Source organism: Thermobia domestica, chromosome 2 (assembly GCF_964235325.1).
Source record: "Thermobia domestica chromosome 2, izTheDome1.hap1.1, whole genome shotgun sequence".
NCBI classification, from domain to species: Eukaryota; Metazoa; Arthropoda; class Insecta; order Zygentoma; family Lepismatidae; genus Thermobia; species Thermobia domestica.
Genome location: NC_137455.1, coordinates 249,298,076 through 249,325,045, shown reverse-complemented (window position 1 = coordinate 249,325,045; position 26,970 = coordinate 249,298,076). Strand labels below are relative to the sequence as shown.

Below are 26,970 nucleotides of genomic sequence, written 5' to 3'. Positions count from 1 at the left end.
CAAGTGATTTAAATCGTGATTTAAATCAAACTGATTTAAATCAATCCACCCTGCTGACTTTCTTGCCACGGTAGTGAGTATTTATTAGAATGTCATAAATCACTGTAATCGCATGTATTTTCTGTCATTTACTAGTGTATTCACAGAAAAAGTGTTACCTATGACACAACAATAAATTAAACCATACCCTATCCAGGATGAAAGTTAAAGTGTATTCTAAGAGGTAATATTAAGATGATAAAATTATAACTTGATAACTTATAATGATGATAACTTAGGTGTGCAGTCTTTACTAATTACAGTTGCTAAGAGAAAAGTGTAAAATACTGTTAGCTTTCATCTTAACCGGTCATTTATAGGGGATTAAAAAAAAAAAAACCTAAAATACTGTAGTACTTGGCCAAGAAAATTTATAAAATCGTCAAGAAAAGGTCCAGAAATTTGGACTCTTGAAACTTCTAGACACTCAGTACAAATTTTTTCGTCTATAGTGATTGGTGTTGACTCCGGAAGTAATTGATTTGTAGCACTTCTGGTTTGAGGAGAGGAATGAAATTCAAGATGTAACTTATTCTTAGGGCATTAAAGCCTGTATCTCCAACTCATACCGGTTTTGCAGTATACTAATCAATACTGAAACAGTAACTGATAGTAAATTTCTACTACTTGTGGAAGAAATCGGCAAAGTCCAGTCTCGAAAGTCTTGGTCTCGTCTTGAGTATTGAAAAAAAATATCTTCACTGAAAATTCATTGTGTTGTTAAGTTATATGTTAGATAATAAAATGACTGTCGTCGCATGATCGTAGTCATCGGTTATGCACGGAAGAAAGACGGCAAATGCCACCTCCGATCACTTGGAATATCGGAAATGTTTCAAATAGCATACAATTTTGTGTTGGAGGTTCTATATATATTAATTCTCTTTCGTCAATTTAATTACTCGAGGAGCATGTTGCCGGTATATTCCGAAAGTTAATTTTGTAAAACAAAGGCGTATGGTCTCAACTTCCCAAAACTGTTTTACACACAGGTTAGGAATTCTCTAGGGAAAGGCGTTTAAATATTTCTTACTATTTTACTGCAGCCATTCTATAAGTAATGGTACCGATTCTTCTTTGAAATCGAGGGGAAAGTCTTCAGGTCGAAAGAAATTATAGCCTGCAATTCTAGAATAAGATAGGGCAAGATCATGGTGAGATGAAAAGCATCACATTAAACCAGAGAATTGGTTATAACAATCAAGATGTTAAAAGCGTTTAACAAACTGTATATTGACATTTCTAAACATCTCTTCTCTAACCAATAAAAGTGTTTAATTTAGTAATATAATTTTATATGTAGTCGTGGAGTAAACACAGATCATGCAGAATAAAGAAAAATAATATCAAATTTGAATCTTAGAATACTGTATTCACTTTGATTAACTTAGGTATTTATACTCAAATTTTACTTTCCGTTCACGTTAATTAGCTTTGCATTCTTATCTGCGTAAAGTAAAATATTCTTTTTTTCTGTAATATACGACTAATTAGTTCAAATTTTGCGATGTATTTAAGTCCATTTTCAAATGTGTTAAAATAAAGATTGTCTCGTAATTGTGGAACTACTTGTGGAATCTAGGACTTTTGTACATTAACAGAAATACGGAACCTCCCTTCCTTAGCAACATTCTACAAGACAATAATTTCTCCTAAAATGGAATATTGTTCACCTATCTGGACAATGTCAGCTGGCAATAGTACGTTTCAGAGTACCTCCGCACACGTACAATGACAAAACACGAACTGTTACGAACACAACTACCTGACACTCGTCATAAAATCAGTGACTCGTCATAAAATAGTTGTACCTGCGCACACATTCACACATACAACTATTCTGCACAGTTTCAAGTATATACTCGACTTGCTTCTTCTTCTTCTTCTACATTGAGAAGTTACATTGAATTGCCATCTTTTAACGAAAACTAAACAATTTAAATAAGTTAGTTAAGACTATACAACAGTGAATAAAGAATGTAATCGATAATAAATGATAAATTGTAAGAATTTGCATTACGATTTGTTCAAAAATTCGTTTCAAACCATTGAACTATGACGCGATCACAAACAACAGGCATTGTCGATTTCAGTATGAAGAATCCTTTTCCCTTAAAACGGAAATATTTAAGCGAACACAGAGAGACATGCCCTTTAATTTTTAATGATGAGGTACCAAATTTACTTTTCTTAATTTGACGGGCATATAAGATACTGTATTTTTGGCTGAAATTTAGAACCCTTCTACTACTTTTAGGACACGCCCTTTAATCAAAATAAGACAAAACCTTAGATCAAGGTAAAGACTAACTATGCTCCAAAATTCGTTTCAAACTGGTCAACTGTTTACCCGTGATGCGATCACAAACATTTTAATGTGAAGAAAGGAATTTTAAAAAAGTCCCTTCCCCATTAAATTGAAAATTTTCAAAAACTTTGGGACACCTGTCTATTTACCTTTAATGAGGATTTTATATACCGAGTTTTATCTTCCTAACTTCACGTCACGAGCACGTGAATGGTTAAATCCTAGCTCAAGGTAGGTACGAAATATGTTTAAAAGAACATTTCAAATTGCTAAGTTGTTTCTCTGTGATACGATCACAAGTTTCTTTTCATTTATCTATCTATATCCATCTATATCTATCTATATGTACACTCATGTCCAAAATTATTGTTGGATGTCTATAAATATGTTGTTGTAGGAATGTAATTTGATAACGAATTCGCCCGGTATTTCTTATAATGTTAACATGTATAATCGGAAAAGACATGTATGTGGTAAATTTCATGTCAAAAGAGCAGTAAATAAGAACAATAAAACAAAATAAAACTTTCTTGTCCATTTAGCAACGTTTTGTTTTACTCATTCTAATTTTCGTATTTATAATACTTTTCCTATGAAATTTACCACAAATATACATTTCCCGATTATACACGTAGTATTAAAAGTACCTTGCAAAATCATTATCAAATTATATTCTTACAAGAAGACAGTTATAGATATGCAACAATCATTTTGGACATGAGTGTACCTATATATACACATACCAGCACAATATCCGTTCTTCGCACGGGGAGAATACATTTCATTGTAGACGTAAAAGGCTGAATTTGGATTTAAATGACATCGGAAGTGTCACTGTTCATTTCAGTGACCCCGAAAACTATGGATTCGGCATTAATATCGGTCATTTTCAATCATTTTTATATATTTACTGCCCTCCCCCTCTCCTAAGTTCCACCGTCAGAGTGAAATGATAAGAACCATTCCAGGCCCGAACGTCATCTATGTTGAAAACTCGATCGAGATCGGTCGTGTAGTTCAAGAGTTACTAAGTCACAAACGTAGTCACTTTTATATATATATAGGGGTTGACAAAAAATCTAAAAACACTTCATACAGGACACGTAAGTTTGGCCCTTCACTGTACAATACGTGTCGCGGTTGCCGATCGTTTTATGTTTTCAATGTGTCATGTGGACCTCCCTCTTCCGTCAACAGTAACCAGTTCACCCGTGAGTATCGTGGTGTGAAAGTGGTGCGGTAAAATGTGCGACCTGACACACTTTCAACAGGCATGATCGTTGGTGCCCGTCTGGTTGGAGCTTCAGTGGCAACAGTGGCAAACATTGTGGGGGTATCGAAAGGCACTGTGTCCAATGTCACGAGGGCATACACAATTCATGGGCAAACGACGTCTGCAAAGCACAACAGTGGTCGAAAGACAGTCCAGTCAGATAGGGAAAGGAGGACATTAAAACGGATTGTAGCAGCTAAAAAGAAGACCACTCCAATGAAAATTATGTCTGAACTCAATTTCGGCCTACAGAACCCGGTTTCGTCAAAAACAGTGCGACGGGAACTTCATAAAATGAAAATTCATGGCAGGGCCGCTTTCACCGAACCCCTAGTCACAGCAGTAAATGCGAAGAGGCGTATCCAGTGGTGTAAGGACCACAAGGCGTGGACTCATGAGCAGTCGAAACACGTAATATGGTCTGATGAATCGACCTTCACCTTGTTTCCAACAACCGGTCGTGTTTACGTACGGAGAACACCGTCGCAGGCCTATGATACAGACTGTCTGCTCCCAACTGTAAAGCATGGGGGTGGTTCTGTTAAGTATGGGCAGTGATATCGTGGTTTTCTGCAGGTCCCATCATAGCCCTGCATGGAATGATAAATGGTAAGGCGTATGAGGCCATTTTGGAGGACCAGGTTCTACCCATTGCCCAAGTATTGTTTCCTGATGGTGATGGTATCTACCAAGATGATTTAACACCCTCACGCTGCAAAAACGGTGAATTCATGGTTTGAGGAGCATGACCAGGAGCTATCACACCTCCCCAAGGTTCCCCAATTACCAGATCTGAACATCATTGAGCCATTGTGGTCTGAGTTAGAAAGGGTCTCCGGTCTCATTACACTCCACCAGCATCCCTTAAGGAACTGGAGCATGTTTTGGAGGAACAATGGTACAAAATTCCACACACCACGATTCAGGAGCTGTATACGTCCATTGTCCGTCGGATCCAAGCTGTTTTGGACGCAAAAGGAGGCCCCACACCATACTAGGTATGATTTTCACAGTTTTGCAAACGTTGTAGATTTTTTTGTTCAACCTCTCTCTCTCTCTCTCTCTCTCTCTCTCTATATATATATATATATATATATATATATATATATATATATATATATTATCCCCTCCCCTCCTCTAAGTTGCACCGTCAAAGTGAAATGATAAAAAGCATCCCAGGCCCGTACTTCATCTATGTTGAAAATTTGATTGAGATTGGTCGGGTGTTTCAAGAGCTAAGTCAGAAACGTAGTCACTTTCATTTATGATAAGGTTTGCATATTGATATATCTATAAGGATATTGAGCGAAGGTTAGAAATTCTCGTATTTCAATAAATAATTTCCATTGGTCTCTTGAATCATTGTATAGGTACAAATATTAGGATAGAGCTTCTGTGTGACTGTATGGTTAGCATATGCATCTTAGTTGCGGGAAACCCGGGTTCGATTTCCAGTGGGAAATCATGCAGTTCGGATTCCACGTAAAGCTGTAGGTCTATGTTTCATAATAGCCTCGGTCCTGACAGGGATGCTAAACTCCAATTCAGCCATATTAGGGTACTGTAGGTAATATCTATAATAATTTCAATAAAAAAAAAAAAAAAAAAACGATAAAATGGTTTGTACATCGATCTGAATCCACGCTGGCCGTGCCGTATTTTTCGGAATAAAGTCTCAAGTTCAGCGTCGAGTAGTAAAATTTCCTCACCTCTAGTAAGACAACCCGTTTACAGCGTTGGTAGCACAGGATAGTTTTTTTTTTTTTTCATATTTAAGTGTCTTGCTTCTAATTTAAATATTTTACACTAATATTGAACAAAATGTTGAAAATATGTTTGTCAGTAATATGTTCTTTTGTTGAAACCTTCAAATATTTCGAATATTTGAATGAAACGGAGGTAGTGCCAACAAAATGTCAGTTTCAGTGTATGCAACTTTTTTTTTTTTTAACATGAGTTTATTTTAAATAATTTCTATTCCCAGCAAGTGCGTGTTCTTATTGTATTTTGGTTTATCCGCCTTTGTTATACCAGTCACTAATATACATAATTTATAGTTCTTTGTAATTGGAAATGAGAGAGGTGAAAATAATATATTTGTGAGTAATCTGTGAGTATAGTTTGTGTACATTGGAGGTGTTAATTTTTAAAAGTAATTGTATCTGTTGGTTTTGTTTCAGTCAAATAATTTTAATGGTTGCTGATGATATGGCATGCAATCCAAGAAATCCAAGGCCTGCTACTGTATTCAACAATGCAAATCAACATATCAACGTGTATGGTGATGATGTAGAAGTTGATTATAGAGGATACGAGGTAACAAGTAAACTGTAGCTATTCACAGTTACTTCATATTTTATTACGTGATTTTTTGGGATAATACGTTAATTGAATGTTACTTCGAGTATGAGTTTCATTCTCTCTTCCAAATGGCGTCTTTCCTACTTTGCACTCCTTTTACAGTAGTTACGAAGCACGTTTTAAACTTTTATGTTAAAATTATATATATTGTAAATCTACTTTTTCATTTGTGTTAACTATTGTCTTCGTAGTTGTATGTTAAAGGCGTTAGAATCCAGATTTTGCATGATGCAAAGTGTGAGCTGCGTGCAGCTAAACCATGTTGCTTCTTTGAGTATCTAAGAACCAAATAACACATTTTTGGAAACTAAATTTTTTCTCATTAACTGTATCCGGTGTTTTCCTGCGAATTGCTCGTTAAAGTAAGTTCACCGCCGTCTAGGGTTAATATTCGTCATTTGTAATGTTTTGTAAACTATATGCTTCAATATAGTTATTCTCGGGCAATCAACGAGGTGAATTCCACGTCGTCCAACGTTTCGAGAACTGACAATATTGTTCTCAAAGCGTTGGACGATGTAGAATTTACCTGGCTGATTGCCCGAGAATAACTATTAAATATATTCATCACAACACCAGTAAAGCTTCCTTGCTTATTTCAAATGTTTCAATATTAATTATAATATATAAAATCAAATTAAATCTTTGAGTTTAATGTCTCGCTATTATGCCTATTAGGCTAAGGGAGACGATGATTTAGACAAGTGAATGATGATGGAAAAATTGGTGAAATTAGAAAGCGGAAATAAACGGGAGTACCCCCGAAAAAACACACTGACACTATGTTGTCCACCACAAACTTACTTCGCCGAGGATCGAACCAGGGACCAGGCACCAGAGGTAAGCTTTCTACCACTGAGCCACCGTCCCTCCATATATATATAATATGTATACATACAGAGAGGACCATTTATCTTAAAGTGCTTTTGTAACTTTTAAAATAATAGAATGAAAAAGTCGGAATTTTGCAGGATCTAAATATGGGCAGGGAGACATTGTGTGACAGACTTTGCAATGCCAGTAGATTAACAGTATAGCAAAGCTAACGTAAAGTTGTATTTTTTTTTCTAAATGGCGTTATGTCAGTTTGTTACCCATTTCAAATCTGCATTTGCCAAAGCTGGCAAAATTATGTTTAGTCCCTCAGTTGTTGAACGTCCGTGTCTACAGTGTGGCGTCGGGTTCACTCTATTACTGGTAATAATTCGTCTGTTACTGTACCTTCTTTATCTGTAAATGGTGTGTTAGAAATTAACCCTTCAGAGATAGCTACCACTTTCAGCCACCACTTTGCGTCTTTCTCTGGGTCTGCACACTACCCGGTAGCGTTTGCTCATTTTCGGCCAAAGTTAGAGCGGAACCTGTTAAACTTCCGCATCGCCAAACGTGAGCACTATAATGCCTTGTCGAGTTTGATCACGCTTGTCGAGTTTGATCCTGCTCTCTGCGAATCGTCTAATACTGCCCTAGGACCTAGCCGCATCTCCTATGAGATGTTGGGCAACCTCTCTCGCGACATACAGCTTGCATTATTACAATTGTATAATAGCATCTAATTAGAGGAATTTTTCCCACCCTGTTGGCGTGAGGCTCTGGTTCTTCCATCTTGAAACCACGGAAAGTCGCAACCAGTCTCATGAGCTACTGACGTATTGGTCTTAAGAGCTGCATCTGTAACTTGTTTGAACGCTTAGTAAATACACGCCTGGTGTGGATTTGGAATCTAATTCGCTCTTCAACAACTATCAGAGTGGATTTCGATCTTTCCGAAGTACTACTGACAATCTTGTTCATCTCGAAGGGCAGATTCACGACGCTTTTCGCAACGAAGAACTCTTGTTGCTATTTTTTTTCGACTTAGAGAAGGCGTGTGAGACCACTTGGCGTTACGGGATATTGAAACTATTATATGACTGAGGTCTTCGTGGGCATATGGCTCATTTCATTGTGAATTTTCTTCATGAGCGACATTTTCGAGTGCGTGTGGGATTTAGTCTTTTCAGAACACTTTGCCCCAAAAAATGATGTTCCACGAGGTAGTGTACTTACATGTTAGTGTCATATAGTTTGCTATCGCCGTCAACAGTTTTCTATCGCAGCTTAAGTCTCCTGTTTGTGGTCTGCTTATGTTGACGATCTTGTAATTAATTGTCACTCCCGATACGTTCGCGGCATTACTCGATAACTTCAACTGGCTCTACATCGTCTCATTCGCTGGTCGAACAAGACAGAATTTCGCTTCTCCACTGAAAAATCTCAATGTATCCACTTCTGTCGCAAACGCACTTGCCTTATTAACCCGGACTTGTATTTGGATACCATTCGGTTGTCGTTCGTTGATACAGTCCGTTTTCTGGGTTTAATCTTTGACCGTCGATTAACGTGGGCACCACACATTCTTTCTCTTAATTACTCTTCTCTCCGCGCTCTGAATCTCCTTCGTGTCCTGTCTCGCTGCACTTGGGGTGCTAATCGTATTGTTCTGCTCTGCTTATACCGTAGTCCAAGTTAGATTATGGTTGTGTTGCTTACGCATCTGCTCGTTCCTCTCTATTGAGACAACTTGACACAGTCCATCACTTGGGTATTCGGCTAGCTACTGGCACTGTTCATACTAGTCCTGTTGCAAGTCTTTATGTGGAGGCCAATGAACCATCATTAGCGTTACGTCGTGAGACTTCCTCAATTATTTTGCGCATGCGCGTTGTATTCGTGACCACCCCTGTAGACCTTATCTCCGTGGTAGACGGATTTATGAGCGCTATGCTGTACGTCTTCGTGCCACACGCCCATTGTACATTCGTGCGTGTGAGGGTTTTCTCTCCGACGAATTTGTGTGGCTCCCTCTCTTGTTGCTTTGGTTTTGTGCTGTACTGCCATGGTTGCTTTGTGCACCAAGACTTGATTTCATCTTTGCATTCGAAACAGCACATCAGTTCCCATGTATAATCCCATCAAGCGCTGGCTCCCTTTTCCTGAGGCCGCTAGTATTGCATGTTTACATGGTAGCAGATGGTGTTTCTGCATAGTTGCGAACGGCTTAAAGCATTAGGAAACTAAACGTGCTAGAGACAAAACCAGAAAGTAATCGAGAAGAAGAGGTAGTATCGATAGCATATAATACATGTTGTTAGTGCGCGGTATCTTATGTCATCTTAAACGATCGGCATACGAACAACAGAAAGAATGATTGCAATATTGAACAAGATGGCGTGACCATTTCAAAATAATTTATATTTATTATTATTATTATTATTATTATTATTAGTTACGATAGATTTATTGTATCAGTGTCGTCGCAAGCAGTGGGCGATGACCCAGAGCCTCGCGCATTCAGAGGCCTCACAAAGACCAAGAGCCTAAATACAATTTGACACTGACTTTTATAAACACCATCGATTAAATAATTAATAATGTAAATACAAACAATTATGAATTCGGATTTGTTTACATAACACTTTACGTAATGGTGGCTTGAAACAAACTTATCATCTACTTGTAATATTAGGCTACTAACATAGGTGGCAGGCAGTAAGCTTACTTTAACATTGCAATGATGAAAGCAAACAAATCTTTAATTTGTTTAGCACTAATAACATCGTTGAGATTAATTGATCTTGAGAATTTATTATTATTATTACTAGCTATTAAGAAAAAACGGAGGCGTTACAAACTTTTCTTGCCCAGGGATCCGTGAACATTTCTCGCCGAGGGCATCATAAGAATTTACTACGCCGCTAGCTGTATGTTGTCATAATGAATTGGAATTCTTTATAATAAGCAGTGTTCGAAAAATGCTTCTGCCAACGCAAGTGTAATGTTATACTGCAGTGTATCATTTTTGTAAACCTGATTGCCGACTGATTTTGTGTTTCTTTCTGGTTCTTTGCCGGAAACAAAGGAGATATCTTCGGTATATCTACGAAGCAGAGTTTAAAAGGAATGTTCAGGTGGTGAAGTCAGTGCATGCATCTCGCACACTTCGAGCTCCTTGTCATACGTTTCGTGGAAACATTCGAAATTCCACTACGATCAATCGGTTCGCACAATTATCATACTAATGACAGAGCGTGAAACTACACGAATGATTATCTTGGGATGCAAATTGTTGCAACACATTATGTAGTTTGTAACTCTGCTGCCAAGGGATGTTTTGGTTGTTAGTTTTACTTGCGGCCACGACTCGCGTACCGCTCTGTCCATCTATATGCCAACAGGAATTTGCAGCATTATTAGAGCAGTACCCTGATTTTAATGTTTTTACGTTTTACACGGACGGTTCTAAGGATGGGAATTCTGTTGGCTATTTCTTTGTCACCGAAGAGGGCAGCTCAGAATTCAGTTTGCATCGCCTGTGTTCATTATATGCTGCTGAATTAACTGCAATTAAGCCATGTGCTTACGCTTTCGTTACGTTGCGTGGTGGTTTGCGCTGACTCACAGAGCGTACTTCTGAGCCTACTTAATGTCTTGAGTAAGCACGACTTCGTTCAAGACATTTTTGTGAGATGCCATCAACTACATCAACAGGACGGTGTCGTCGTTATCTGCTGGGTGCCTAGTCGTGTTGGCATTCAGGGAAACGAACGTGCTGACATAGCTGCCAAACACGCCACCTTGGTGGGAGTTGCATTGGAGCATAGTCTTCCTCGCTCTGATCTCTAGCTATTTCCAACTCTGATCCGCACTCGTTGGCAAGCAGAATGGGACTAGACAAATGAAAATAAACTTCACAGCTAAGCAGTCTTGGAGAATGGCATACATCAGCTCGATGTTGTCGTCAAGATGAAGTGCTCCTGATGCGTTTGCGTATCGGACACTCTCATCCGATTAATAGTTATTTGCTGCGTTGTTTGAATCGTCCGTATTATAAGGAATGCATTGCCCCATTGAGTATTCGGCACATTCTTGTCGAATGTTCTGAACACTCCACCTCTGGGAGCGTTACGGACGGCCATTTACACTTGCTCATGCATTGGGCAATAATATTACTATTGTTGAGCGTCCTCTCTTTTGTGCACTTTTCTAACATTGCTCACGCTCTCTGAGTTTTTCAAATCTACTCCTCATGTATTTAATATTGTCAGATTTTAATTTTTATGCTGACTTTTTATTGTTTTTTCGCTATTTGGTGTTATTGTTATGTGTTTTCTGTATTGTTACCGTTATTGATCTATTTTTACTATTTGTTGGTATTGTTCTGCCTTTATTGTTTTTATGTATTAACTATTTATTGTTATTGTATATATATATATATATATATATATATATATATATATATATATATGTTATTCTTATATTTAATATTTTATCTCTTCTTTTAAAATTTCATCTCTCTTTTTCAGCAGTATTTTTGTTCTATTTTGAAATGCTGGATTGTTAACTTTTATTTACAGCATGTTTTTTTGATCGTGTCGGGGACAGATAGCGTTAGTGTTAAATCTCAATCAATTAAATCTACATTTAAAACGATAACTTACAAACACCAAACTTATTGTTCAATGTTGCTAACTAAGGAAGCTATATCATCACAAACATCCGAATTTTGGAGGCTTCTACAACAGTAATGGTACAAACGAGACGGGTGTACCAATAGACATCGAAAATACTTTATCGTGAAATACTGTGACCTTGAGATAATGAATCACAGAGTACACACATCCAATCACATAGGTGGTTTTTAATAAACATGAAGACCACAACCGTTTACTGCAATTTTACCTCCAACCAAGATACTATGAACATTGTTAAAGTTTGCAACATTTCTTAAAATTATGTAATTGCAATAGCTTGTAATTATAACTATAGAAATATTATTTACAGAAGAAAAGGAAAACAACATTCATTTTAAAAGTTCCCACAAATAGACCATTTTAACCAGTATGTGCAATCTTTTCCCATGTTGTTCATATCTCCGGAGTGGTTTGAGATATTTCGCCTATTTAAACCATCTGTGTGATTGAGTGTCATACTTATCCAAACACTTGCTCGAAATAAAGCCTTTCAAAAAAATGAAATTTTTTAGTTCCCTCTAACTTTATTCTTATTTATTTGAAATACATCATACCATGAGCATTTTTCATGGGGCCGTGGTGGCTTAGTGGTAGAGCGTTCACCTCTGGTGCATGAGGTCGCTGGTTCGATCCCAGCTCATGCTAAGTGGACTTTGTGGTAGACAAACACCGTGTGCGTGGGTTTTCTCGGCGTCCTTCAGTTTCCTCCGACTTCCTTCATTCCATGATTTCACTCATTTCTCATCACCGTCTCCTTTAGCCTACCCGGCATAACCGTGGGACGTAAAACTGAAACATTTCATTTCATTTCATTTCATGAGCATTTTTCGACTCTAATGTAGTTCGGATGTGCATTTCGTTGTCCACCTTGCGCTGTTGCTGTTCCAGAAGCCTCCAAAGTTGTGGATGTTTGTTATACTGCAACACTCTTAGTTTGTAACACTGAATAATTAATGTGATATTATAAGTTTTCGCTTAATATGTAGATTTGAAATGTGCAATAATCTGACGTAGTGTTATTTGATAAATTAGAACTTTAGGTTGGGATTAGGATTAGGAACTTGATTTCTCTGCTTCCGGCACCTATGGCCATATCATCCCGTCAGTCGTGAGGGGTAACGTCCTTCGGCCATCACGATATCCGGGAACTTGAGAGGAAGAAAGGAATGGAGAAGGAAAGAAGCGTCCTGGAACTATTATATTAGGTACCATCCCGGCATTTGCTTGGCGTGAAAGGAAAACCTCACTCAGGACAGTATCATAATTGCATTTTATACATGAAGTTACATTCATTTGTTATCAGATATTCTTCACATAGATATCCTTCAAATATTCTGCAACAGTCATCATAAATTCCCATTCGTACTCCACAGTTCCTCATTTTGGACTTTTCCCCCTCATTTTATTCCCCTTCTCCCTTATCTTTTCGTACGTCATGTTGTCATCTGTTTTTGGTGTTCCACGTGACCGCTATTCTTTCATTTCCATGTATAAAACCTTTTTAAATAAGCATTCATTTTTCATGATCTTTAGATGTCTATATGCGTACCGTTTTTTAGATGTCTATATCCATACCATCGTAGCATATACATATACTCGCATTGTAAACTATTTATCTTGAAACTCTCTTGTAACTTTTAAAATAATAAATAACATTGCTGAAATTCTGAGCGATGTAAATTTCAGCAGAGAGGCATTGTTTTTCATGCTTGCAGATTGTCTACCTGTCAAAAAAAAAAAAAAAAAAAAAAAAAAAAAAAAGTCAAGAAAATGATAGGTAGCTCAAAGAAATTAAGAAGTCAATAAATTAACTCGGTGGTTCAGAATATTTCTGAACCAGTCCAATGTCCAATTACAGTGATGAAGCTGAATTGTTAAAAGGTCTTAAAAAAACTACAGGATGAACGAAAACATTTCTTGTTATACTGTTCACAAATTTGTCACAAAGGAGTTGTTTAAAATACAAAATTGTCCATGATGCTTCATGCCTCTCACCAAAAGTTATGGGTTTACTACAACTCTTGAATAATTTATACCCAGAAAGTATGTGATACCATTATCAGCAGATTGTATTAAGTAAGACTATCTGCGTCTTTGTGAAACACCATCAGTAAAAGAGTCCTTAAAGTGGTTTGGCTGTAATACAGTGAAACTTGATTATTTCTTAATGACCATTATAAAGAAAGACAATCTTAACTTTACAATGTTCTATGGATATACTTCTGTTAAACAAGAATTTTCAGTAAATAAAGAATATTTGATAGAAAATATCTTAGAAAACAATTTAATTGCTGAAAGGTCATGTGACTGTTGGACTATCTTGTAATCTTGCAAAATTAAACATCTCAGAAACTATGATACAGGCACCTGGGAATTCATTACCAAAACTAACTCCACCCTGTTCTTCAAAGAAGAAGAAGAAGAAAAATACTACAAAGTTGAGAAGCAGAATGAACAAAATATGGCAGTGTGATCTAAAGATCTTATGAAGAAGGAAAAGTGCACTAATGGTTGGAATAAATGAAGCTATTGAAACTATTGAGTCAGAATTAATGCCATTGAAGTAAAAACTAAAAGTGTTAGGCATTTGTATTAAGTTGTGGTTCAGATTTATGTATATATGAAGTTTTGTAAACATGTTGAAGTGAGTGGCGATTCCCCATTCAGAATGAAGTAGGAAGCATTAGCTTTTACATATTGATAGACAAAGCACATCTACCTCTCTTGCTAAAAAATAACTCTTCATTTTTGGTCTTATCCGGCCTTTTGATAGGGGAGTTCCACTTAAAAAAATCTTAATTGATAATTTCGAACATATCTTTAGGTAGAGTTTGATAAAAAAAAATAAAAATAAAGATCAATAAAAAGTCAAGTATAAAAATAAAACCGAAAATATGAATATTATAGGAATTATTCTCTTTTTCTCTCTAGGAGAAGAAGTTTCGCAACTTATTTCCCGTATTAGAGTTCAAATACTGAGTTTCACTACTCCAATTTAAGCGAATGCTCACCCATTTTCTGAACAAATAATGCGAGATTTGAATATTATATAAATTGCCCGCCCATTTTTCCTCCTTTAGGAATGAGAATTTCGAAAACGCTGAAATTTTTGATTTATTTCTAGGAAATTTTAATATTATAGGAATTTTCGGAAACACTGGAACACGTATTTCCTTATTTTGGTTAAGAATTTAAACAACTACCAGTTTTAGTTTCATACACATTGGAAATTTTCTAAATAAATAGTGGGAAATTTGAATATTATATCAATTGCCCCTGTCCCCTTCAGGTGCGAAATTTTCAAAAACGCTGAAACATGTGTTCAGTTACTTTTAATTTAAAGTTTATGTGCTGAGTTTCATCTTCCTAAATTCAGAGATTTGTGAGTTACACTATTGTTGGTATGAAAATGATCCTCCCCTCCCCTTAGAATACATTTTTGAAAAATACTTTATCTCGTGCTTTCGTAACAAAATAATAATAATAATAATAATAATAATAATAATAATAATAATAATAATAATAATAATAATAATAATAATAATAATATTATTATTATTATTATTATTATTATTATTATTATTATTATTATTATTATTATTATTATTATTATTATTATTATTATTATTATTATTATTATTATTATTATTATTATTTGTTCTGGGCGATAATAAGTGACTCACTTCTACTTTTTATGTAATAGTATAATAGGTCTTACTTCGAAAAACATCTTAGATAAATATAATGTCCAATTACATAGATTTTCAATAGACGTAAAAATCATAAATGCCATTTACAGCAGACCGTTCCGAAAATATGTAAACATGGTTGGAAAATCTGTCCTGCTGAAAATGATGTATTCTTGGAAAAATTTGTATGATGATTGTTGATTTCCTATAACATCACAGCAGCAGTTTTCAGTAGTTGTAATTACTATAATATCTTCCAGTTATATAAATTTAAGCAGCGCTGCAAATTTTACTAATATTTATCATATCTCTGGGTCAGTTTGAGATATCAAATTGCTGTAAACGTCGTTATGATTCTTATCTATTGAAAAACACCCACACAATTGAAACGATACTTACAGGGAGTCCATAAAGTCCTGCAGGAAAGTAAAACTCTATAACTTGGAGACCGTTACGTTTAAGTGTATAAATTTTTGGGGTTGGAAAAAGAGAAGTTTAAAGTTTTGTTCTGGCCACAATGCTCGATGACGTTTGCGCTGGTAATCACGTGACTTAAGATGGTGTCTATTAAAGAAAAGGCACAATGTGTTTTGTGGTTTGCGGAATTAAAATCTTGCGTTTCAGTGCGGAGAAAGTTCCAAACAACGTATGGAAAAACACTCCCAGCAGAAACAAGTATCAAGAGGTGGTACGAGAAGTTCAAAGAAACGGGAAGTGTGTCAGATTTACCACGCAGTGGAAGGTCAGGAAGGAGTGACGATGTGATTCACACGTTGCAGGACAGCGTAGCCAGGAGTCCAATGAAGTCGCTTAAACGTAGGTAATTGGAGCTGGGAATACCGAAGTCAACGTTACACAAGATCGTACGCAAGAATTTGAAGGTCCGGCCCTATAAGTTAAAATTTGTGCGCGAGCTGATAGAGGAAGACTGTGACATGAGAATGGAATTCTGTGAGTCAATGCTTACCCGCTTACAAGAAGATGGTGGCCTACTGTCTCGATTTCTGTTTTCAGATGAAGCCACATTTCATGTGTCGGGAAAAGTGAACAGGCACAACTACCGATTTGGGGGGTGGAAAACTCACGCGAATTCGAGGAGCACAAGCGGGATAGTCCCAAAGTCAATGTGTGGTGTGCTGTTTCAATGGACCACATTATCGGCCCTTTTTTCTTCGAGGAAGAGACGGTAAATGGTAACAATTATCTGAACGCGCTACAGACATTCCATTTGCCAGAACTTACTAGGTTGGGCATCCTTAATAGGTCCACATGCAACAGGATGGGATACCGCCGCACTATACCCTTCAAGTTCGACAGTTTCTTAACGAAGAATTTAAGAAGAGATGGATTGGCCGAAGAGGACCCACACTTTGGCCTGCAAGATCACCAGATTTATCGCCTTGTGATTACTGGCTGTGGGGACACGTGAAGACCAAGGTGTATTCGCAGAAGCCAGCTAATCTGCACGATCTCAAGAACAAAATGACTGACGTGACTTTGAACATTCCAGACGATCACCGCCAACACGCAATTCTTGGTTTCCCAAAAAGACTGCAAGTGTGTTTGGACGTGAATGGTGCACAATTGGGGCTTATTCCGGAAGAAGGGCACATAGACCGTTTCCGTGAATGGAGAAAAAGAGCCTTAAAGATTTTATCAGAGTATATAACAATAGCATACGCTTGCAAAGACCTATAACAGGTTTTTTTAATATAAAAACATATTCGACTAATAAATAGGTTGTATTAAATGAAAAATATATAATATTTTATCTATTTATAAACGTATTTGTATAAAGTGTTATGTGCCCTTTTTTTCGAAAATCCTGGTTGGTTGAAGAAACCGCACACTATTAATTCATCACATTAATGACTTTATTCTAAATAAATCAAGTATAAGATATTACACATGGTAATAAATGTGTTATGAATTTAGTCCTGTTCGTACTCATTCAGTATACATTGAATCAGGTCGCTGTCTTCAGCTGGTAAAAACTTCATTAAGGATCGAACATCTTTTTGTTTATGTTCGCTCACTCCAACAAAAGGGTACTTTTTGAAAGATAAGAAAATGGGATATATGTTGGCATGTACGTGTTAGGACACAGCAGAACGCCTGATAGAGTGTACTTCATCATTACATACTGAATAATGGTATACTTTGGAGATTTTGGTGTTGGGTTTTAACGAAAGGAAGGGGCAAGAGCTGTGTCCAAATCCTTAATAAAATTTTTGTCAGTTCAAAACGAGATGGATTCTGTCGACAGGTAATGATGGCTTCTAACCATGGCTTCGATAGTTCTGACCGTAGTCAAACTCCAACACTAAAGGAGATGGACTTAGTTTACCTTCACTATTAGTTGTCTGTGATTTGGAAATAAACTCGTCCTTCAAAGTTTTGCGTCTATCATCTTTCCTTTTATGATCTTGAAAAGACTTTTCTTTGGAACTATAAAAGTAATCATACAAATTAGACTGAGTTTGAAGGGAATATTTCGCATAGCACTTGTTTTTACAACACTGAGTAACCAAGAACACTTCAGCCGGTACTTCATTCTTACTCGAGTTGAAGTATTTTTCACCACGAACCCTTTTAGTTTTTGATTCTTCACGTTTCAAATTCATGTTACTATAAACTACACGCGTCTTATACAAGGTTTACTTTCAGTATCCATTTTAAATTACTGCCACATTTTTGGGTTAATAATCACATCAAGAATTACATTAATCACATTGCAAGGATCACATTAATAACCGCTGCTAAAGCCTGAATGTAAGCTGTGCGCCAAAACAGTGGTGCAAAGGCTTACAAAAACAATATTGTCAGGCGGCCAAAAATAAAGATATCGAGATGAACTTTTCACAGCACCTACAGTATAACATGGCAGTTCGTTTTAAATGATTTCCGGAAAAAGGGCACATGTGCCCTTCTTCCGGAATAGTCCTCAATTAGAGGTTTGGCGATGAACCTTAACTAGCTGAAACAAAACTTTGAACCTTTCTGTAAGTACATCAAAAAGTATTTGTTAATACATTACGTAGTTTCCAAGTTATAGAGTTTTACTTTCCTGCAGACTTTATGGATTCCCTGTAGTTTAGGAGTTCGAAATAAAAACTTTTTGAAAAAGAAAGAAAAAAAGCAAGATTTCAATACCTTCTAACTTCGTTCTTACTTGTTCCATATACGTTGTATCTTGATCATAGCTCTACCCGCTGATCTAGTGATTATCGCGTGCACGAGGTCCATGGTTCGATTCCTGTGGGAGACCATTAAATTTTGAACGCATTAAGGTTGCTTGGGTTCCATCTTAAACTGTAGGTCCACATCTCGTATAACCTCGATGCTGAGAAGAGACTATAACCTTGAACAGAGAAACAGACATGATCGTAATATTCTGCTCTGTGGTTTGCCTCTTCCATCTTACAGGTGTACTTGTGTTACTGCTGTTGTTGAAACCTCCAAAATTTGAATGTTTGTGATATTTTAGCATCCTTAGTTCGTAACACTGAGTATTAAAATATGATATTGCAGATTTTCGTTAAGTATTATGTAGAAAAATATAACTTCATGTCTAGTTTGCAACACTATTAGTATGGCAGTATTGCAAATTATGTCAACAATGTCCTCTTGTTGGTATTTGCTTACAAATTTTCAGCATTTATTTTGTATAAGTTTAAAAATTACAAGGATGTTTCAGTATAAATAACTCATCTTGTATGTGGATATTGTTCATTGAGTGTCTTCTTGAATTCGTTTCGTATTCAATGTTTTCGTAGTCATTCCAAGAATACTTCTTAGAAATCTTATCTCCTTTGGCTGGCTTCTGCTCCAATCTCTCTCCGTCATTATTATCCATATTTCCACTCATAGGTTATGAATAGAAAGCATTTTAATTTTCCGAAGAACGTTTTGATCTCAGTTCAGATATTTTGCGTTTTATTAAACTATTCCTCCTCGCTGTAATCTCGTAGTAACTTCTGGTCTCATTCGACCATCTACCATCATTTCTGAATTTACGTTTTTAAATGTTTCTGTTATCTTAATGATTTCTCTCGTAGCTTCAGTTTTCTCTTAATTTATGCGGCAGCAGTATTCTTTTGTATGTTTGTTTCAGGTACTCAGTTGAGCTCCATCGTAGGTATGTGGATTACGTCCACGAGAAACCTGGGTTCGATTTCCGGCAGTTCATGTGGTTCGGATCCTATATTAAGTTGTAGGTTCACGTCCCTATAGCTCCGCTATTGAAGGGACGCTAAACTAAAATCAAATAAATAAATAATTGCTCTTTTTTTTTGTTCTACATTTGTCTTCCATAATGATGTTGAATACCGTAGGAGACGGCGACACACTGTCTCCTTAAACCACACTGCATTTTGAAACATTTTTTTCTCAGTTCTTCCTCATTCTGCACTGATAGCTTCCATTTGATTTTTAAAACATATTTTTTCGTAGCTTTTTCGCATTCTGCACTGGTAGTTTTCATTATATTTGGTCCGTTATATTGTTTTTCCTTTCGTTCCAAGCTGCTAAATTTTTTTCCATATATGCTACTAGTACGTTGTCAAGTGCTTTCTCTAGATCTACGAATAACTGTTTACAGTACTCGCAATCCTTTTGAATTAGTTATCTTATTGCAAATATGAAACTTCTTGTTGATTTTCCTTTCTGAAAACCGTACTGTTCTCTTACATGCTTTGTTAGGTTTTGTCGTGGATATGTTGTAGAGGTAATCTATTAAAAAGAAATCTATTTCCCTCCATGAATATTCGACTCCTTTTCTATCTTCCTGTAACTTCAGAAACATACCATAATCTTGCAAATCCAGTATACTTACTGGACTCGCCATTGTAATTTATATTGTTATTTGTTTAGTACAGAAACTTTGATCTTTCTTTTAATGACTACCAATATCAGTAAATATTTGATGGTAGGTATTTCTGTCTTCTCAGTTTGTTTCGCAAATTTCTGTTCAGCAATTTCACACAATATTTTCTTCATTCCCTTTTATATATTTTGTTTGCAGCATCATATTCCACTATCGCTTTCAATTCGCTGTATTCTTTATTAGTCTTTACAACTTTTTTTGTTTTGTTTTGTTTCCCTCACAACCCTTTTACTATAATATAGAATTCTGAGCAAGTGCATTCATTTTCTTCTTTTACTATTTTCTTACATTCTTTTTTCCTTACTTCGTATTTGTCGCCTTATATGTATTTTCGATGTTTGTGTCAGTCACAGAAGAAAGTGGGCGACCTGGTCGTTCATCATCATCACAAATCTCCCTATCCCCTGGAACTTTCAGTAGCAGAGTTTCAAAGTTTCACAAGAAACTCGATGTTTACTCTTTGTTCTACTTTCACGTTCGTGATTTTTCGGCAACGCGCTGACACACATGTTCATACAGGGCTCGCGACTTGCTGGGCAGAATGAGTCCAGTCCACGGTGCAAGGGACGGCAGGTATCATAGTTTATCCTGCGAAGGCAGTACACATCACGTGTTAATTTTTAATAATACAGCCACAGTCCGCTTTTCTTTTGTTCTTTCTTTCTATCTATCTATCTTTGTGTGTGTCTGTAAATTTCGAACAAGTGACTCTTAGATATCTTCCCATCATTCGTTCGTCCTGATTTATATTCTCACCTAGAGACCAGATCGTCCAATTTATTCATACCAAATTTTTTTAATAAGATTATCTAGAGAATAGATTAGAATTTTCTTCCAACCACCGAAAATAAAGGTAGTGTACTGAATGGTGAAAATAAAAATTTGCTATTTTGTCGGAAAATGCACAAGACATTTTATTTTGTATTTTCTAATAAAGTGTAGTTAGCAACCCTACTACAAAGTTATTTTTCTAGGAAAAAATCCAAAAGTAGATTTTGAAGATGTATTTTTCTCGGATAATTCTCTCAAAACCTTCTCAAGCAATTTCGTTCATATTTGAAAAATACATAATCTATATATATAAAATTGAAAATCACTATGTTTGTGACTCTAAATCTTCTGAACCCAACGCCCGATCTCGATCAAATTTGTAACATGGATGAGGTTCGAGGCTGGGCTGGTTTTAGGGTATTCATTTTGATGGTAGAACTGAGGGTTGGGGGAGAGGGTATAGAAAATAAATAAAACTTAAGTCCTGAACCACTCGACTGATCTTGATCAAATTTTCAACATAGATGAGGTTCAGGCCTGGGATCGTTTTTATGATTTAAATTTGACGGAGCAACGTCGGGGAGAAGAAGGAGGGAAAGATATATAAAAATCAATTTATATAAGACTGAAAGTGACTATCTTTGTAACTCAATAACTCTTGAACTATCCGACTGATCCCAATCAAATTTTCAAGATACACGAGGTCCGGATCTGAAAACATTTTTGTAATTTCACCTTAACGGTAGATCCTTCGTAGGGGGAGGGGAGGGGGACGTATAAATAAAAACTAATAAAACCTAATAACTTTTGAACTACCCAACCAATCTCGATCAAACTTTCAATATATGTAAGGGTTGGACCTTGGGTGTTTTTTATCGTTTCATTTTGACGAGCCAATGTAGGGGAGGGGGAGGAGGAGATATATGTAAAAAAAATGACTGCCTTTGTGACTTCATCATTCTTGAATCACCGGACCTATCTCAATCAAATTTTCAACATGCATGAGTTTAGGGGCAGGGATTACTTCAGGCTATTCACTTTGATGATGCAACGTAAGGATGGGGAGGGGGAGAGAAATTTTTAAATGATCAAAAATGACTGATATTAGTGTTGAATGCATAGTTTTCGGGGTCGATGAGAGAAACAGTAACACTTCTGATGCCGTTTCAAACCAAGTTCAGCCCTGATCGTTGGGGAGGGGGAGGGTACAACGTAGGGGAGGGGGATAAACATTTAAAAATGATCGAAAATGACTAATATTAGTGTCGAATCCATAGTTTAAGGAGTAGCTGAGATTAACAGTGACAATTCTGAAGCCGTGTGCCGCAGCACGGAGGAGAGGGAGGGGGAGCTATATATAATAATGATCGAAAATGGCCAATATTAGTGTCTAATCCATAGTTTTCGGTGTCATTCAGATGAACAGTGACATTTCCGATCCTGTTTAAATCCAAAATCAGCCCCGGTACTTGGGGGAGAAGGAGAAAGATATATGTAATAATGATCAAAAATGGCCACTATCAGTGTCGAATTTATAGTTTTCTGGGTCCCTTAGAATAACAGTGATACTTTAGATCCCGTTTAAATTCAAATTCAAACCTGCAACTTGGGGTAAGAAGAGATAATTACAAATCATCAAAAATGACCGATATTAGTGCTGAATCCACATTTTTTGGGGTCGCTGAGATGAACGGTGACATACAAAGATGTGCATTTAAATTATTTATTTCAACCCAGCGAAGCGGGTAATATACGCTAGTGTATTGATAAAATTATGAAGTGGCATAAACGATTTCTTATTAAAAGATCCAGAAGGGGCAGTTTACTCTTGGGGTGAATTCTTATATGAACAATTATATCGAATACGATAGGCAATTTGGTTTATATTTCGTAAATGAATATTTCGTTAATAACTCTATAATATGGCAAAAGTCGCCCCTCCTGAAGACATAAACAAGGTGTAGTTCCTTGGAGGACCTTATAAGTGGTAGTTTATTCTCAGAAGTAAGTTTTTAGATGAGTTTCTGAAAATTCGGTTAGCTGGTTTTGCTCATATTTTATAGGAAACAAATATTTCATTAACAACTCTATAATATGGCGTAACCTATTTCTCGTTAAAAAAATTAAAAAAATAAAATAAATAAATAAATAAAAGAATAGTTTGTTCATGAGTTATTTTTTTCGGATATCTTTTAAAAGATACTCAGGTAATTTTTATTCATATTTTATAAAGTAATATTTCAGTAACAACACTATAGTGTGATATGAAATATTCCTTCTTTTATTTAAAAAAAAAAAAAAAAAAAAAAAAAATATGGGGATGGATTATCCTTGGAGGTGAATTTGGTTTGGACGAAAGAACTGCTCAGGCTATTTTGTTTATGTTTCATAAATAAATCTACATAATGTTGGGTAAGCTGTTTCTCCTTTAAAAATCCACAAGGAATAATTTATTCTTGAGGATGTTTTTCAGACGATTTTTTCAAGTTTCTCAGGCACTGTTTGTATTTTTAAATAAATATTTCAGCAACAGCCCCACAACATAATATATTTCTCAAAAAATACTGCTAGTATAGTGTTTGGAGTGTTCTCTTTGAACTTTTCCAAAAAGGCATATTTTTTCATACTTCATAAATAAAAGTTTAAGTAACAACTGCAGTATAACTCGATTTGATCTAAGGAATGAGAGTTAGGAACTTGAATGCAGGGACTTGTACCGTTTGTTTATTACATTTTGGAGTAAGGAAACAGGTATTATGAGATTTCTTGCTAAGTGTATTGTTGTCAGTTCTGTGCTTTTATGGAGTATCTATTTTTGAATATGAACTCGCATTCTATGTATTATGAAATGCAGAAAATGAAAAGTATTCTCTCAACAAAATAAAAGAAGCATATTGCTTCCACGTTAGAGGTAAAGTGTCAGAGTGTTAATATTGTTATGGTTCAACTTGATATGATAACTCGAAAAACAGTGCTAGTCTGTCCTTATAAGCAAATATTATTGCATTGAAACTAAAAAAGTGAAATGATCAATATTAATATAACAATGAATGACTTCCTATTTCTTCAATATTCCGATATTTTTGATATTTCAATATTTTTGGATATTTCGATGTATTGATCCCAACTATCAATATTTTTTTATGTTGATTTTCGATATCAGAATCCCGATATCGCACAGCAATAATCCCACCGAGCATTAAAGCGGATTGTCAATGACAGTGAGAACCGTCAGCACTTGTTTTCTGACGGACGAACTCAAGCAGGACTTCCCGCAGCCTGTATCGACAATTACAGTCCACCGCGTGTTAAATGACATGGACATACACAGACGTTTTACACATGTGAAACTGCTGATCAGGAGCCATTATACTTTAGCACAACGCCAACCGTGCCACTAACATGCCGCACTGGACTGCTGATGACTGTTTTCAGCTTTCTTGCGGAGATTACGATCTTGAGAAGTGCAGCTTTAGTTAATGTATTTCTGTACAATTATAGACCGCGTAAGAATGCTACAAAATTATCTGATAAATCAATAATACAATTCCAAATGATGTATTGCTTTTTATCCCACATTCAACATCGATTTTCCTTATGTTCCCGGACTCGGATTTCAAAAATTTTGGTACTGTTGTGTTTGTCCCGTCGAGTACTACAAGAATCAACCAGAACATCGCTGATCCTATGGATTTCCTTTCCGTCCTCTCCACATTCAACACGTATTCCCTATTTCTCAAGTTCGTATTAAAAAGAAAACTATATCGTGTTCGTCTTGTTAAGTAGTACAAGAGTCAATCCAAAAATTGCGGGCCCCCTACGCTAAATGGTATAGGTTAACGATAACAAAGCCATTTAATATCGTCTTCCAAAATAATTAAGCTTCCTTCAAATACTATTTGTAGACTGAAACACTACACCGCAATAACCTGCAACGGTGAGCAAAGGGGCAGTTGGCTCCTTGATTTCTGAAATAGGTTTGGTTCGTGCAATCCAATCTGTGTCATGTTCGTACATAATAGAGGTCGGATGAGATGGTATACTTCCTGAAGTATCGTAGATCTGTAATAATCACATTCTAACCTTATTATTTTACACAAGAAAATAACTGGAACCACGCGTACCACTCACAGATGTGCTAACAATTTGGCTACGAAAAGGCATGACAGAACATTAAAGACGAAGTATAGAACCTTAAAACGCTTGAATACAAAGGGAAAAAATGAAATGAAATCTTTTAAGTTTTAAGTCCCGCGGATATGCCGGCTAGGCTAAAGAGACGGTGATGATGAGAAATGAATGAAATGGTGGAATGAAAACAGTGGGTGGAAACTGAAGAACACAGAGAAAACCCATTGAATACAAAGGAGTTTTCCCGCACCTCTGGTATGAGTGGGCAATGCAAAAGCTCAACCCACCTAGCATCCTGCAGACAGAGCAAAGTGTCATTAACACGCTGTTACAAATCTTTACATGAAAAATAAGGGGAGAATGAGTAATTTCGTTGAAAATACCAAAATTATAAACCAAGTATTCCAATTCTCGACTACCAAGCAAATTCATGATTTTTTTTCGAAACTATTTGTTCAAGGCTGAGAAATTAAGAAACTGTAAGAAAAATGTTATTTATAGGAAAACCTCGATTTAAAGAAAAGATAGCTACGGTTTAATTAACATTTGTAACAATTTAAGAGGGGACTATTCGGTAGCCTTATACAAGCTCACGCAAGCGATAAGCATACATGGGACGTGCAGGTATTCGACCTATGTTTGCATCATGAGTGACAGTATTCCATCTCAAATAGCCTTGCCGTCTCACATTTGTCTTCGTATGGTGGTGCTATAAAGCTATTTGTAATTAACGCTTATACGTAATAGTAGCGTTGTTTAATTCAGTTTATGTTTTTAGAATCCAGTCTTCCGCATCGAAGACAGCAACTACAGGACTTAGCTACAACAGAACTAAAGAAGAAAACTAAAATTATCCAAAATGTTTGTGTTGGAAAAAATGCGACTGTAGCTGTGCAAAACGTAAAACCAAAGAGCCCATAGGGAATGAAACTAAATCTTTCAGTTTTATGTGCCACGGTTATGTTGGCTTGGTTAAAGGAGAATGTAATGGTGAGTAACGAATGAAATGGTGGAATGAAGGAAATGGGAAGAAACTGAAGAACCCCGTGAAAACCCACGCACACAGTGTTTGTCCACCACAAAGTTCATTTGGCGTAATTGAACCAGGGAGCCCACACACAGCTCATAGATAATAATAGAGAAGAAAAGAAATAACTTGAGACAAAAATCGGTTAGGCCATCACTGCTGAACAAATTGTATTGTGGGAGAGGTGGTAAGACATGGGGGAGGAAAAGGGACAAATACTACAATTTATGGTGGTATTAAAGCTGATAATTCGTATATCAGGGCGATAAATTTGCTGAGAATCGGAACGATGGAAATTCGTTTCAAGTGATGGCAAAGAGCTATAATTAATTGTATAATACTGTAGTAGAGACAACAATTGTATCTCGTTTCACAATGTGAATACGGTAGACTTCGAAACCATGAACATTTAATATTAAAACCGGCAGCAGGAGATCTATAACTTTCGATTGCAATAGAGGAATAAGGTTACAGACAATATGTTTTTCAGATGCTGAATTCACAACAAAAAGTTCACTATACAGTATATAGTTGTTTCCAAAGCTAAACCAAGTTTTCTTATCAGCAGTAAAACTGTCAAATAGTTATTAGCAGCCACGTGCGGTTTGTCAACCAGTATGATGTTGCCGATATTACAAAAGCTTAGCCGTTCTCCCTGTCGCCAGGGTAAGCAATGAAGGCTGAAACTATTCTCTGTACTGGGTGTTGCAAACCAATAAGCAGATAATCAGATATATTATCGTTTTTGCTCAATGGAGATCAACATTGAAACTGGAAGTAGTATTGGATTCCACCAGTTTCGCTTTTAGTGCCGAGATAAGAGTGAAAATAAAATATAGTCTTGGAACTATGAATGGAATGCAGAAAACTGCATATTGCTATCTATTTCGGTTTTTGCTGTTTAGAGATTAACATTAAAACCAGAAATTGTTTACTTTGACCACGTCCTATTTAAATTGGTCAAAGATGGGAT

The 26,970-nt window shown here is 36.2% G+C and overlaps 1 protein-coding gene across 1 annotated transcript in view; it reads left to right on the top strand.

Annotated features, from left to right (window-relative positions):
- Positions 1 to 26,970, top strand: part of PIG-K (Phosphatidylinositol glycan anchor biosynthesis class K) — a 134,003-nt gene that overhangs the window by 47,772 nt on the left and 59,261 nt on the right. Inside the window, exon 4 of the mRNA XM_081748557.1 lies at positions 5,801 to 5,936. Within this exon, the coding sequence (XP_081604683.1) occupies positions 5,801 to 5,936 (136 nt within the window). The remainder of the gene's footprint in view (positions 1 to 5,800; positions 5,937 to 26,970) is intronic.